This window comes from Falco naumanni, chromosome 4 (genome assembly GCF_017639655.2).
Source record: "Falco naumanni isolate bFalNau1 chromosome 4, bFalNau1.pat, whole genome shotgun sequence".
Taxonomy (NCBI): Eukaryota; Metazoa; Chordata; class Aves; order Falconiformes; family Falconidae; genus Falco; species Falco naumanni.
This window is the reverse complement of record NC_054057.1, coordinates 13632492-13643854: the sequence shown is the minus strand read 5'-3', so window position 1 is coordinate 13643854 and position 11363 is coordinate 13632492. Positions and strand designations below refer to the sequence as shown.

Genomic DNA, 11363 nt, shown 5'->3' with positions numbered 1-11363 from the left:
AGTGGTTCCTGCAACTCGGGATTTATTCAGTAGTAAGTGAATGCTGTAAAAGCTTTGTTTCCCCTTTGCCTTTTCCTTTCTCTGAGCCATGAAACAAATGTGTCGCTGGTGTCTCCAATCCTTAATTCTACAATACGGTACAAACTGGAGTGAACTGTGGACTTTCTAGGGTTGTACGGGCCGTTTGACTTTATCTGCTTTTTAAAACTGTGAAGCACCTTTCCTTAACTTTATTTTCAAGAGGTGTTAATAATTCATCTTAAGCTACCGAAAGACTTCTAAGTGTGAAGGAAGAAATGACGTGACAGAGGCCTCTTGTGACGAAACAGGCCTCGGTGGGGCTGCCCCTCACGGCCACCGGGGCCATCTTAACACCTTTGCGCGAGGCGGCGCAGATCGTGTCTCCGCGCAGCGGGGCGTTGTTCTTCCTCGACTTTCACCCGGCCGTGTTGCTTAGATCCGGTCGGGTATCTGAGCTGAACAGGGTCCGGGGGGCGACACTCCCCGGGCCCTACCGTGCCGCCCAGCGCCCCCGGCCCGCTCGCTGCGCGCCCCCCCGCGCCGCCGCCTCAGGGCTGCCCGGCCGCGCCTGCGCGCGCCACCCTCTCCCCCGCCCCGCGGCGCGGCGCCGGCCTGTGGCGTCACAGCTGCGGCCTTCGGCGGGGCGCCATGGCCATCTGTCAGTTCTTTCTGCAGGGCCGCTGCCGCTTCGGCGACAGGTGCTGGAACGAGCACCCCCGCGGCGGCGGGCGCTACGGGCCCGCGGCACCCCAGCACCAAGGTAGCGGCGGGCGGGAGGCGCTGGCGGAGCGCCGGGAGCGGGGCGGGGGGGGGGGGGGGGGGGGGCAGTGCCGGCCCGGCTCGTGTGTCCCTGGAGCGGGGCTCTGGCGAGGGGAGCGCGGCTTCTGCGAGCAGCCAGCAGGTTGCAGGCACCTGCGTGTTGTATCGTTTGGAGGTGGCCGTAGTTCTGCGGGGAGGGGGGCCTGTGGGAGCGCTGGGTGGGCGAGGGAGGGGGGGTAGGGAAGGGGCGGCCACGGGCACGGCGGGGCGGCGGCGGCTGCAGTCCCGGCCCTGTGGCGGCAGCGCGCACCGCTGCGGCGGGGCCTACAGGCTCAGCGCGGGAGGCCTGTGCTGTGCAGCAAAACCCCCGCTACAGCTCCGGAGGCGGGAGCCCCTGAGGTACATGTGCTGTGAGTTAAACTTAAGTTTGGTTTCTTGGTGTTTTTTTTTTTTTTTCTGATGCGGTAAGGTGCTTTATGATACAATGTAAGCCAAACCGAAACAGCGCCACGAGTTGTTGGCATCCTCATGATGGGAGGAGGAGTTCATGTTTCCCTCTGATTGCAGAACTGACTTGAGTAACTCACTGGGTTAAGCTCACTAAATAATTAGGCAAACTCATCAGGAAAAAAACCTACGTTGTCTTCTCAAACGTCTTATTGCCACCATAAGAATAATATACTTACAGGTTTTGTTGGTGTAGTATTGTTTAATATCTTAATGATTTAAATTTTCTGTCGTTTGCTTTTTTTTTTTTCTTATTGGAAGGTACTAGCGGAGGAGGAGGAGCATGGGGTACCACTAACCAGAGATATACCAGTGTCATCCAGCCATCTACCTTTAAGTCTAATACGTGGGGTGGCAGCAGAGATCATGGAAGAGGATTTTTTGGCTCCCCTGATTTTGGATCATCAGGCAGCAGCAGCAGAAATGCCAGCTTTTCGCAGAACAGATTCTCTGCATTAATGAACAGTCAAAACACGGCTGATGGCTATAAAGATGAAGAGGAGAGACTTCTGTAAGTTATAGTCCTGTCTCGCTGAAACTGTTGAGAATGAGCTGTTCAAAAGCTTACAGACTTACAAGAGAGAATGCAGCGGACTTGATCATGAGTAGGAGGCTGGGATATGTAGTAAGAGCCATATAAAAACTACTTCATTTAGTTCCCTTGCATTATGATGTCATGGGAAGAAAGTAGTCCTTGTTTTGAACCTGAGTTGGGCAGCTAGGCGACTGCAATATTACTAGGATAGTATGGTATTTAAGTTGTGGGTAGGCATGTAAGGATGGAAGCAAAGGTTTCAGTACTTGAGAATAAGGGATCAGAGCCCCTTGGACAGCATTTCAGTCACTCTAAAAAAAAAAAAAAAAAATCCCCCTCCAAAAAAAGCCACCAAAAACCCAAGCTGTTTGAGAAAATGAACAATGTGACTTGGGTTTCCTGACATTTAAGATGATAAATTGTTCTGCCAATAGCAAAACTACTGAAACCTGGTTTCACATGTGTGTATCTTAGTCAGTTGAGACCAGCCAGGTTCAAGGTGATTACAGGGCAGGTGATGAGAAACAACAGGCAGTGTAATTTCCTGAAGACGCAAGGTTTTAGAACCATGTGTCACAAGCATTTTCTTAATGTAATCTTAAAATAATAAACAGCTTATTTATTCATCTTCTGAAATGTGAATGTATATTGTGTTACGAACGTCTTAAATACTTAGAAACTGTGTTTGCTACTTTGCAGTGATCAGCTTGCGCACTTTATTTTTTACCCTTTCACTGTTTGTTTACATTTGGATTTATTTTTGTTGATGTAGTTCTGTTTCGTTGCTTTTGCTATGTCTGGATTCTTCTGCTTTTGATTCTCTTCAGAAACTTACATGGAACACTTATCTTTCTCCCTATTTTTTCTTTTTTCTGAATTTTGCCATTTAATACTGTGCATGTTCACTTGTAAAATCGTCTAGTATTGAGAAGATTTTAAATTGTATTGTGATATACAGTCTCAGAGAAAATCCCATGACAGCATATGCCATACAAGGATTAAAAAATACTTTGTGTGTTTTGGGATTGATTTTGATTTACTTGCAGTTAGATGATAAATTAGATGCTCTGAAGGGACATTTATATATCTTGCCAAATGAGTGCATTTTTTCTACAGCGAACTGAGTACTTTTCTTGTTCATTCTGACTTGTGTCATGCCTCGTTAATTTTCATGATAGCAGGTATTTGAATCTGACTTTGGCTTCAAACTAGGCAATTGCATCTGGTGGTTTTGTTTTGACAATATAATTTAACCTCCATATGTGGGTGTTTTTGTTTGTTTTCTAGCGAGTCTATAGTGAAAGACATGGAGATTTGGGAATCTTCAGGACAGTGGATATTTTCATCTTACTCACCAATGAAAGAAAAACCTAACGTCTCAGGTAGGTAATGTTTTCAGTGCTGCTGCATATTGCTGCTATTTAGGTTTCTTAAACTTGTCCACACTGTTTACCTCTGTGGAACCATTAGCAAAGTGATGATTTGCCTTATGGTGCAACAGAAAGGAATACTGGGTTATGGCAAATTCATTTTGGACGTTCACATCTCTGAAGTTCTGTAATGAATCCTTTTTGTGTCTCCAACTGTGACTGACTTCTTACAGGTAATGTACCAAGGCCCATTTCTTCATAACTATAGATGACAATTGGAAGTATTAATGTATTTTCTTGGAGGTTTTTGATTACTCCTCTCCTTACAGGCTTTCGAGACTTCTCACCAGAAGAATTGCATCTGGAGTATTACAACTGCACAGCAAACAATAACATTCAGAGCTATGTAAGTATTTTAAAAGCACTGACTTAATGTGGGCACATTTTGGGATTAGGACTTGTTACTGTTCTTCAGGTGGCAGCTCTTGACTCAGGTAATTACCAAACTCCAGGACATTATCAGAATGCCAAAATATTTTTCAATTATTGTGCACCAAATAGAGTGCAAAAGTAGCTGCTAGTCTGTATGCTCTACCATAACTTGCTGTTTCAGTCAGAGGTCACGGGCTCAAACTGTCAGATCTGAGCTTCTAAAACTGGTGGCCTAATGTCTTGACACATCAGCTGCTACGAAGAGTGGTGGCAATAGACTTTTAGCTAGTCTCAGTTAAACATACGGTCTTTTCTCAATCTAGACACTCCTTGACTTAGTCTTGTCCCTGCCTTTTTGTGTTATTTGTAGAAGTTATTTGAATCCTGTCTCAAAAGTTTAATACTTCATATGCTATTGGTCAGTTTGATTGTTATAGCTGATTATATAGTGCTTTAGGTAGAACACTAGGGAAGTTTATTTGACCTTGTTCTTTTACATAGCTTTGCAAGGAATTAATGCTGAAAATAGCAGATACTTTTAAAGGAGTATATACATTTGCTAGAAAAAAAGACATACATGAGGTTTTATATAAATATATCTAAATTTATGTGTCTGGTGCCTCCCTCTTTGTTCTATCAATATCAAGGAAGCCAGCAGAATTTAACGTTATGCCAGGAAAGGAAATAGGCTATTGGGTAGGTGCAGGTACAAACAAATTGCACTCTTTTTTCCTCTTCTCCTTGGTTCTGTGTTACAGAAGGAATTGCTGTTGTCACCACTCGTGCTTCGTGTGTTTAGAATTACCAGAACTGCATTTTCAGAGACAGGGGATACCTTTTTTTTTTTAAAAAAAAAAAGTCAATTAAAAAAGACTGAAATGATTAAACAGTACACTATGCCTGGCTATTAAAAAAAGCATTTGTGGTCTCACTAAAGCTTGTGAGTGCAAGTTCATGAAAGTCTTAGTGTATAGGTGGTAACTGTATGACACAGTTCTCTCACAAAATGTTTAAGCGCAACAGGTCTTTCCAAAGCATGTTTCTGTTCTTAACCCGGGTCAAAATCCGAATTTTCCACTAAGTTGTATAAGAGGTGATACCAAGCAACATGATCTTCCAGCATGTGACTAGACACAAAAGAATTATTGATGTTTGTGATGTAAGACTCTTTTGAAAAATTAAGGAATTTATTTACAAAAAGGTTACTCGTTCCACTCTTACAGGCATTCAGGATATTATGTATTTTACTTGTGTAGTTTTTAAGGAACATTCAGTTAGGCCAGGCTTTGCATAAGATGTGTGGATAAATATAGGAAATCCAGGTTTGAAATTTCTGAAAAATTATTTATAAAGATTTTCCGGTTTCTTGTTTAATACTTTTTAATCACAGTTATCAAGACACAGGTGCTACTTACTGCTGGCATATGTTCTGTGCAGTTATCCATTGGATCATGTTAAAGGGGCTGATTTAAATTAAAGAAGTTAATTTCTGCAAAGCTATATATTTTAGGGTGGTACTACTAAAGTGTTCTGAATTCCAGTGCTTAGAAAGTGGGCATTTTGTTTGTGAAAATGTAGGAGAAGCTAAGCAAGTCTTAGGACTTCAGCTTAATGAGTGAGCTCGTAAGTAGACAGGCCAGAAATAAAACAGGGATTGAAGAGTTTGTTCTCATATGCATAAAACTTTACATATCTTGTGTGTGGTTTAGTTATGTCTTCTTTTTTTTTCCTCAAGCACCTAATTTAGATAGTGATAGAACTTAGATTTAGAAAGTTTCAGGATTTTTTTTTTTTTATCTTACTGTTATGTGAAGTTGATTTAAGGGCAATAGTAAGAGAGTTTAAAGAAATTCTGTGTTAATAAGAAAAATTTCAGGTCCTCACCATGAAGTTTCAGGAAAGGAAAAATCTTGTCTTCTTGGATTAATGAAATTTCTTTTCTTATTCTAGAAATCTTTCAGTTTAGTTATCAGATCACTCTTTTTTTCTGGGTTTTAAAGTCTTCACCAGTAATAAAAACCTGCTTTTCTTTTCCGCCTTTTTAGATAAATTCTGTCCAACAGTTAGCGAAACAATGGAAAGATCGGCTGCTTCAGTTGAAAACTTTAACTGCATCGACAAAAGCAGCTTTGGTAAGTGTTAATGAAAGGTAGAATATTCCTGATGTCGTTTTTTATTAATCTTGGGCAAAGGTTTTTTTTGGATTCATGGTTTTTTAGACACATCCTGCCAAACTTCCCTGCAAATGTCAGCATTAATTTCTGTTACAAAGACTTCTCTTTTATTAAAAACACACAGAAAAAAAAAATATCTTGCAAATGTTCTATAGAAGCTTTAGCTATTATCGAAGTATTTAACTACGCTTCTACTACCTTTATATAAATAGGTGATAGGTATTGCTTCAAAGGTCCTGATATACTATTTTACACCCAAATATACATGATTCTTTTAGGACATCCTTGTTTGCACCTAAATAGCTGAGACATGAAAATCTTAAATTCCTAGATTCATTGGCAATCTTATGGTCGATGTTTGAACTGTTCTGAAAATGTCAACTACAATGAGTTACATTCTGGCACTGCAGCCCTGAAAAATATCTGGCATGAAAGTGTTTGTCTGACTGGCAGCGTGAAGACCTTGGCAGTAATCTTAGAACGCTCCTGGGAACATTAGAGCTAAAGTGTAAGGGTGTAGGGAGGAATTACGTAAGAGAATAATGATTGCAGTTTGAAAACTGCCCCATCTCTCCATCTATGTGGTTTTTATAGGCAGTAGAAGTGTGACTGGATATTCTAGCACTGCTTGAGTCAGGTGAACGTGAAAGTTTGCAAACACAGTTTTGGGTCTTAATCCACCTTTCTGTGGAATCATGAAATTGGTGAATTGGAAGTGGGTATTATAAAACCCTAACTAACAAAAACAGTGAATTTCCTTAACTAAGGAAAATAGTGAATCGAGATGGTTCCATGTTAGCAAGGCAGCAGCTGAATCCCAGGTTTGGAATGCTATCACTGGAAGCCATACGAAAGCAACCATAGCTTAAGGTTGGGATCTGGTTATGTATGTGTATAGTAAGAGGCCAATATCCACCCCACCTTTTTTTTCCCCATGCTGATGTTGACTCTTCCAAGGTATAATCAATCGACCAGACCAGAATTGTCCTCCAGGCCATCTTAGGATAAACAGAGCGTTTTGGTAATGCCAGAACGAAAATTTGATAGATAGGTGGGAGAGAAACTGTTTGGATAAAACTTGAGGATCCAAAGAGTCATTGGTATGGGATGGTGATAAACACTTGTGACTCTAGATGTGTCAGAAGAGAATGCTGGAGTTAAATCCACTGTTAAATAATCAGGGAGACAGAGTAAGCTGATTTAAGTGGACTCTGCATGAAGTGCATTAGTTTTAGTAACATGATCACACCCCTTGGTATGTCCAGTACTGTAAGTGAAGAAGCAGGATTTGGGCTTTAGCACAGACTACACTTGCCAGGGTGAGAAAACAAAGTCAAAGCAGTGACATAGATGGGATCATAGAGCACTAACTGAAATAGGTAAGAGATGAGAACGAGAGTTCACAGAGGTGCTCAAGATCACTGAGTGACAGACAAAAATCTATAAACTGTAATATAGTTGTTGTTTTGGAGTGATTACAGAGAATAGTGTATAGCCTTAATGCATTTTGTTCGTAGCTGTAAGAGCATGCAATTGTGATGAAAGTGATCAGTGTCTTAACTTCATCTAAGCTGTATTAAATTGAACTGGTCAGCTATGTTTTTGCTTCAAGTATTTATTGAAGGACATTTCCTTGTCTTGGAATCTAGTTTTTATTTATGTATTTGGAATTTTTTAAGCTGTCTGAATTAAAGAACACGGTCACTCAACCATTGCCTGCCTTTGGATTTGGAGGACAGCAAACATCAAGCTTTGGGTTGTCAAGTAAGTTCCTGTGTTAACTAATAATTGGACTTGATGATCTCAAAGGTCTTTTCCAACATAAATGATTCTATGATAAAAACTGTCAGTTAAACATTTTCTTGAGTTTTTCTTCTGCACTATTGGAATACAGCAGTGGTTTAGTATAACAGGTGTGCCCATTCTAAAATGTTTTTAATAAATTTTGTAATTGCAGGTTTTCCTGTGAGCAGCAATAGTAACAGTGCTAGCAGTTTCTCCTTTAAAACAAGTACCAGTCTCATCAGCACATCATCTGGAAACACCCCTGCTTTTGGGAGCTCTTCCGCTAGTTGTAATCCTCCTCCATTTGGTGTGACGTCCTCTCCCAGCGTATCCCATTCTGTTGGTTTTGGCAGCCTGGCAGCTCCATCTGCAGCCTCCTTCTCATTTAAAACTTCTGCAACAACTACTGGTTTTGGAACTAGTGGATTTTCAGGGTTTGGCAATTCTTCTGCTGTGAACTTTTCAGGCACCACTCTGTTTACAGCCCTTGGAGCCTCTAATGCAGCAGCAGGAGCTTCTTCCTCAAATTCAAGCAGTACTTTATTTGGACAGACTGCCTCTAATGCAGCAGTAGGAGCTTCTTCCTCAAATTCAAGCAGTACTTTATCTGGACAGACTGCCTCTAATGCAGCAGCAGGAGCTTCTTCCTCAAATTCAAGCAGTACTTTATCTGGACAGACTGCCTCTAATGCAGCAGTAGGAGCTTCTTCCTCAAATTCAAGCAGTACTTTATCTGGACAGACTGCCTCTAATGCAGCAGTAGGAACTTCTTCCTCAGATTCAAGCAGTACTTTATCTGGACAGACTGCCAGCGCCTCTGGACATAACATAACATCAGCATCTTCTGCAGTCACAAACAATACTACGTCGGAAAAGTTATTTACCCCAAAGAGTGAATTATCAGCTGAAGAGTTGAAACAATTTGAAGCAAAAAAGTTTACTGTTGGAAAGATTCCTTTTAAGCCACCACCGTCAGAACTTTTAAATGTTTAGGACGTTTACATTTATTCTGTAATAACGTGTTATTTCAACTTCTCTGATACCTCAACTTACACAGTTTTGTGGTCGAATAATGAACTAAAATGCCTCTGTTTGAGTTAATTTTAGTTTAATCTCTTAAGTCTTCTGCAATAATAAAATCATGGGTGTAAACATTTGAACATTGGATTTTAATATTTCTTGGTTGTTTTGGAATGGACTTTTTACATTGAAGAAATTACGAAAATAAAACTTAAAATTCTCTTTTATGTTCTGTACTGTGAAATTCTGGGCAAAAACTATATTAAGAAGGCTTTGTCAACAGTAAGAATGCTTCGGTGAGGTATTCACAGCCTACTGTGAATAGGATGCTAGAAAGAAATGGATGCAGTGCAAGACTCTTGTTGAGTCACCTTGTCTTTCACCTTCTAAATAAGGGGTTTGTGCGGTCTTTGACAATCGTGCTTGGAGATAGAGGGCTCCTGTGTGGTCTATACATGCTGCATGCCTCTCTCACCTGGAAGTCAGTTACCTCTCCCGGTTGATGCAGTTTGGCTTTTGTTAGTTGTTCTTCTGGAGGTCATAAAGCATTCCTTAATGTGATACAGCTGGGGGAAGACAACCTTGAAAGCATTCATCGCAAATAAGGAGCTTGTAGCTTGCTGTTTTGACACATCTTGGATAAAACTTGGCAAGCAATTGCAAACTACCTACTACTTTTATGTGAATTGATAGAATTTTGTTGTCGGGTTCTCAAAACTTGCTGAGTACATATATTGGCAGTACCTTTTCTGAATTAATGATATTAGGATATGTATTTTTTGCCAAGATGCTATAAAGCAGGGGTCCAAAATCTAAAGGAAGTACTAGAGTCAGATGAAGAGAATGCTTGTTCTTGACTAGGCCCTCCCAGTTATGGTTTAATATTACCAAACCTCATATTTAAGAGGAAAGCAAAAGTTTACTCCAAAATGTGCATAAATAGACTGTTCCTTTAACGCTTTAAGATAATATTTCAGTTCTTGCTATGGACCCTATGGCCCTGCTTAAAACTTCACTATAGCTGTGTTTCCTACCAAGGTCTGTAGCCTACTGGCTTGCTAAAGGATTGTGAACAAATTTGGTGTTCAGGATGATAGGCCATGGGTAGGCACTCGGCAGGCTTAATAGAAGAAATCCAGGTTCCTCAGTCCATGTGCTCAGTGTAGGTGTACCAGAAACTTGCATATGTTACGTTTTAGCACTGGGGTGCTTACATGGATTTTTCTGGTCATTGTTTTGTAATTCAAATAAGGTGTGTCTGTTTTGTTATTGTTAATGACCTTGTGCAGGCTTCCTGTAATTTGCCAACAAAATACCGATACGTGTGCCCAGAGTTCCATTTAATTCTTACGACTTCTTTTTCCAAGTGGGGTCTCCAGAGCAGTACTAAGACTTGTACAAATTAAGACATGTACATCTGTCAGGGGTCACTTAGCTCTGGTTCATTTATTCCAGTTACTCAGATTTTGACACAGAAACTGAGGAACGCACCAAAATCCATTACACGACTGTAGTTGCAGAAATCCTGCATCTTTACAGAAGCTGTTAAACTTAACTTTACAAAACCTTGGTATTTAAAAACAAACACACAGAAAAGTGTTTGTGGTTTGTCAGATGGATTCTGTAACTGCCAGAGCTCATTCTATTACCTGGTATACTTTCCCGTATTTAATCTGCGAAGCCTTAGTGATTATCAAACCCAATTCTATCAGGAAACTACAAGTTTTCTTAAAATTTCCTATAATTTTATTAATTATTTGTTTTAAAGCAGCATTCTAATGTGGCAAGAGTGTATTTTGGGGCAAAGGTACAGAATTAAGTCCTACTGATAACCTTAAGGATCCTGTGGCTTGTCTTAGAGGACTGTGGGTGGTTCTGTCTTACATTTAAAGTAGTAAGTTTTGCAGTAACTGCTTTTTTCCTAATGCTTATCCTCTTAAACAACTACTTAACCAACTAACAAAAAAAAAAAAAAAAGGGAACATTTAACATTTGAAGTCACAGTTAAGGATAGGCTACCTCTGAAAAATGCCAGAGCTATCTTTAATAAGTTGAAGTGTCTCTATAAACAAAGCTACTGCAAGATTTTTGAGCTTCAGTGCCTCAGTGCTGCTGCTGTGCTGCATAAGAGCTTAAAGCAGCTTGCCTTTGAACTTAAGTGATGAGCTAAAACTTAGTCTTTCTTAGGAGTACCTCAGCATGCTGTCGCTGTAAAGGATCAAATGTGCACAAGCATTTTTTTAAGTGGAAGTGATTTTGCTTAAAAAAAAAAAAAGTTGTAGGGCATGAAAAATCTGAATTATCTACTGTACGTACCCAAAAGGACATATGTCCAGCACCATAACCTACAGGGACCTAGGGGGAGAACCTTGCCATTAAGAAATAGAAAGGTTGAGGGAGCTATTCCTGAATCGGATAACAATAAATAAATAAAAAAATCACGTGTGATCAAATTTTTTGAACAAATGTGTTTTTTCAGATCATCATCTCGCCCTCAAAGAAAAATAAAAGAATCACTAGTACAGAGATACTAAGACTTGGTGTTTCATGCCAAACGAGCATCTAAAAAGATGGCAGAGAGCAGTGTGATACGAGTTAGCTAGCATAGGCAAGCTGTGTATTTGGCTGCTGAAGTAGAGACAAGGACAGGATAGAAGAAAATAGTATTGCTCTAGGGGGCTTGCTAAAGTGCAGAAAATCGGCAACCATTTGTCAGTAGATCAAAGCAATCTTTCCCAACTTTTGCACATTTTGGGGTTT

The 11363-nt window shown here is 40.4% G+C and overlaps 1 protein-coding gene across 1 annotated transcript; it reads left to right on the top strand.

Annotated features, from left to right (window-relative positions):
* The first annotated feature begins 626 nt into the window (after positions 1–626).
* On the top strand, positions 627–8830 carry NUP42 (nucleoporin 42). Its single transcript, XM_040593814.1, has 7 exons — positions 627–781; positions 1549–1798; positions 3110–3204; positions 3522–3598; positions 5670–5756; positions 7478–7562; positions 7756–8830. Exons 1-7 carry the CDS (start codon positions 670–672, stop codon positions 8574–8576), a joined length of 1527 nt encoding a protein of 508 aa, XP_040449748.1. The 5' UTR covers positions 627–669; the 3' UTR covers positions 8577–8830.
* The last annotated feature ends 2533 nt before the right edge of the window (positions 8831–11363 follow it).

Bases quoted from the DNA above. Each gene is read 5' to 3' on its own strand.
- NUP42 (XM_040593814.1), top strand. From the start codon at position 670: ATGGCCATCTGTCAGTTCTTTCTGCAGGGCCGCTGCCGCTTCGGCGAC. The intron at 3,599-5,669 runs GTAAGTATTTTA...CCGCCTTTTTAG, and splicing joins ACAATAACATTCAGAGCTAT to ATAAATTCTGTCCAACAGTT. The intron at 5,757-7,477 runs GTAAGTGTTAAT...GAATTTTTTAAG, and splicing joins CATCGACAAAAGCAGCTTTG to CTGTCTGAATTAAAGAACAC.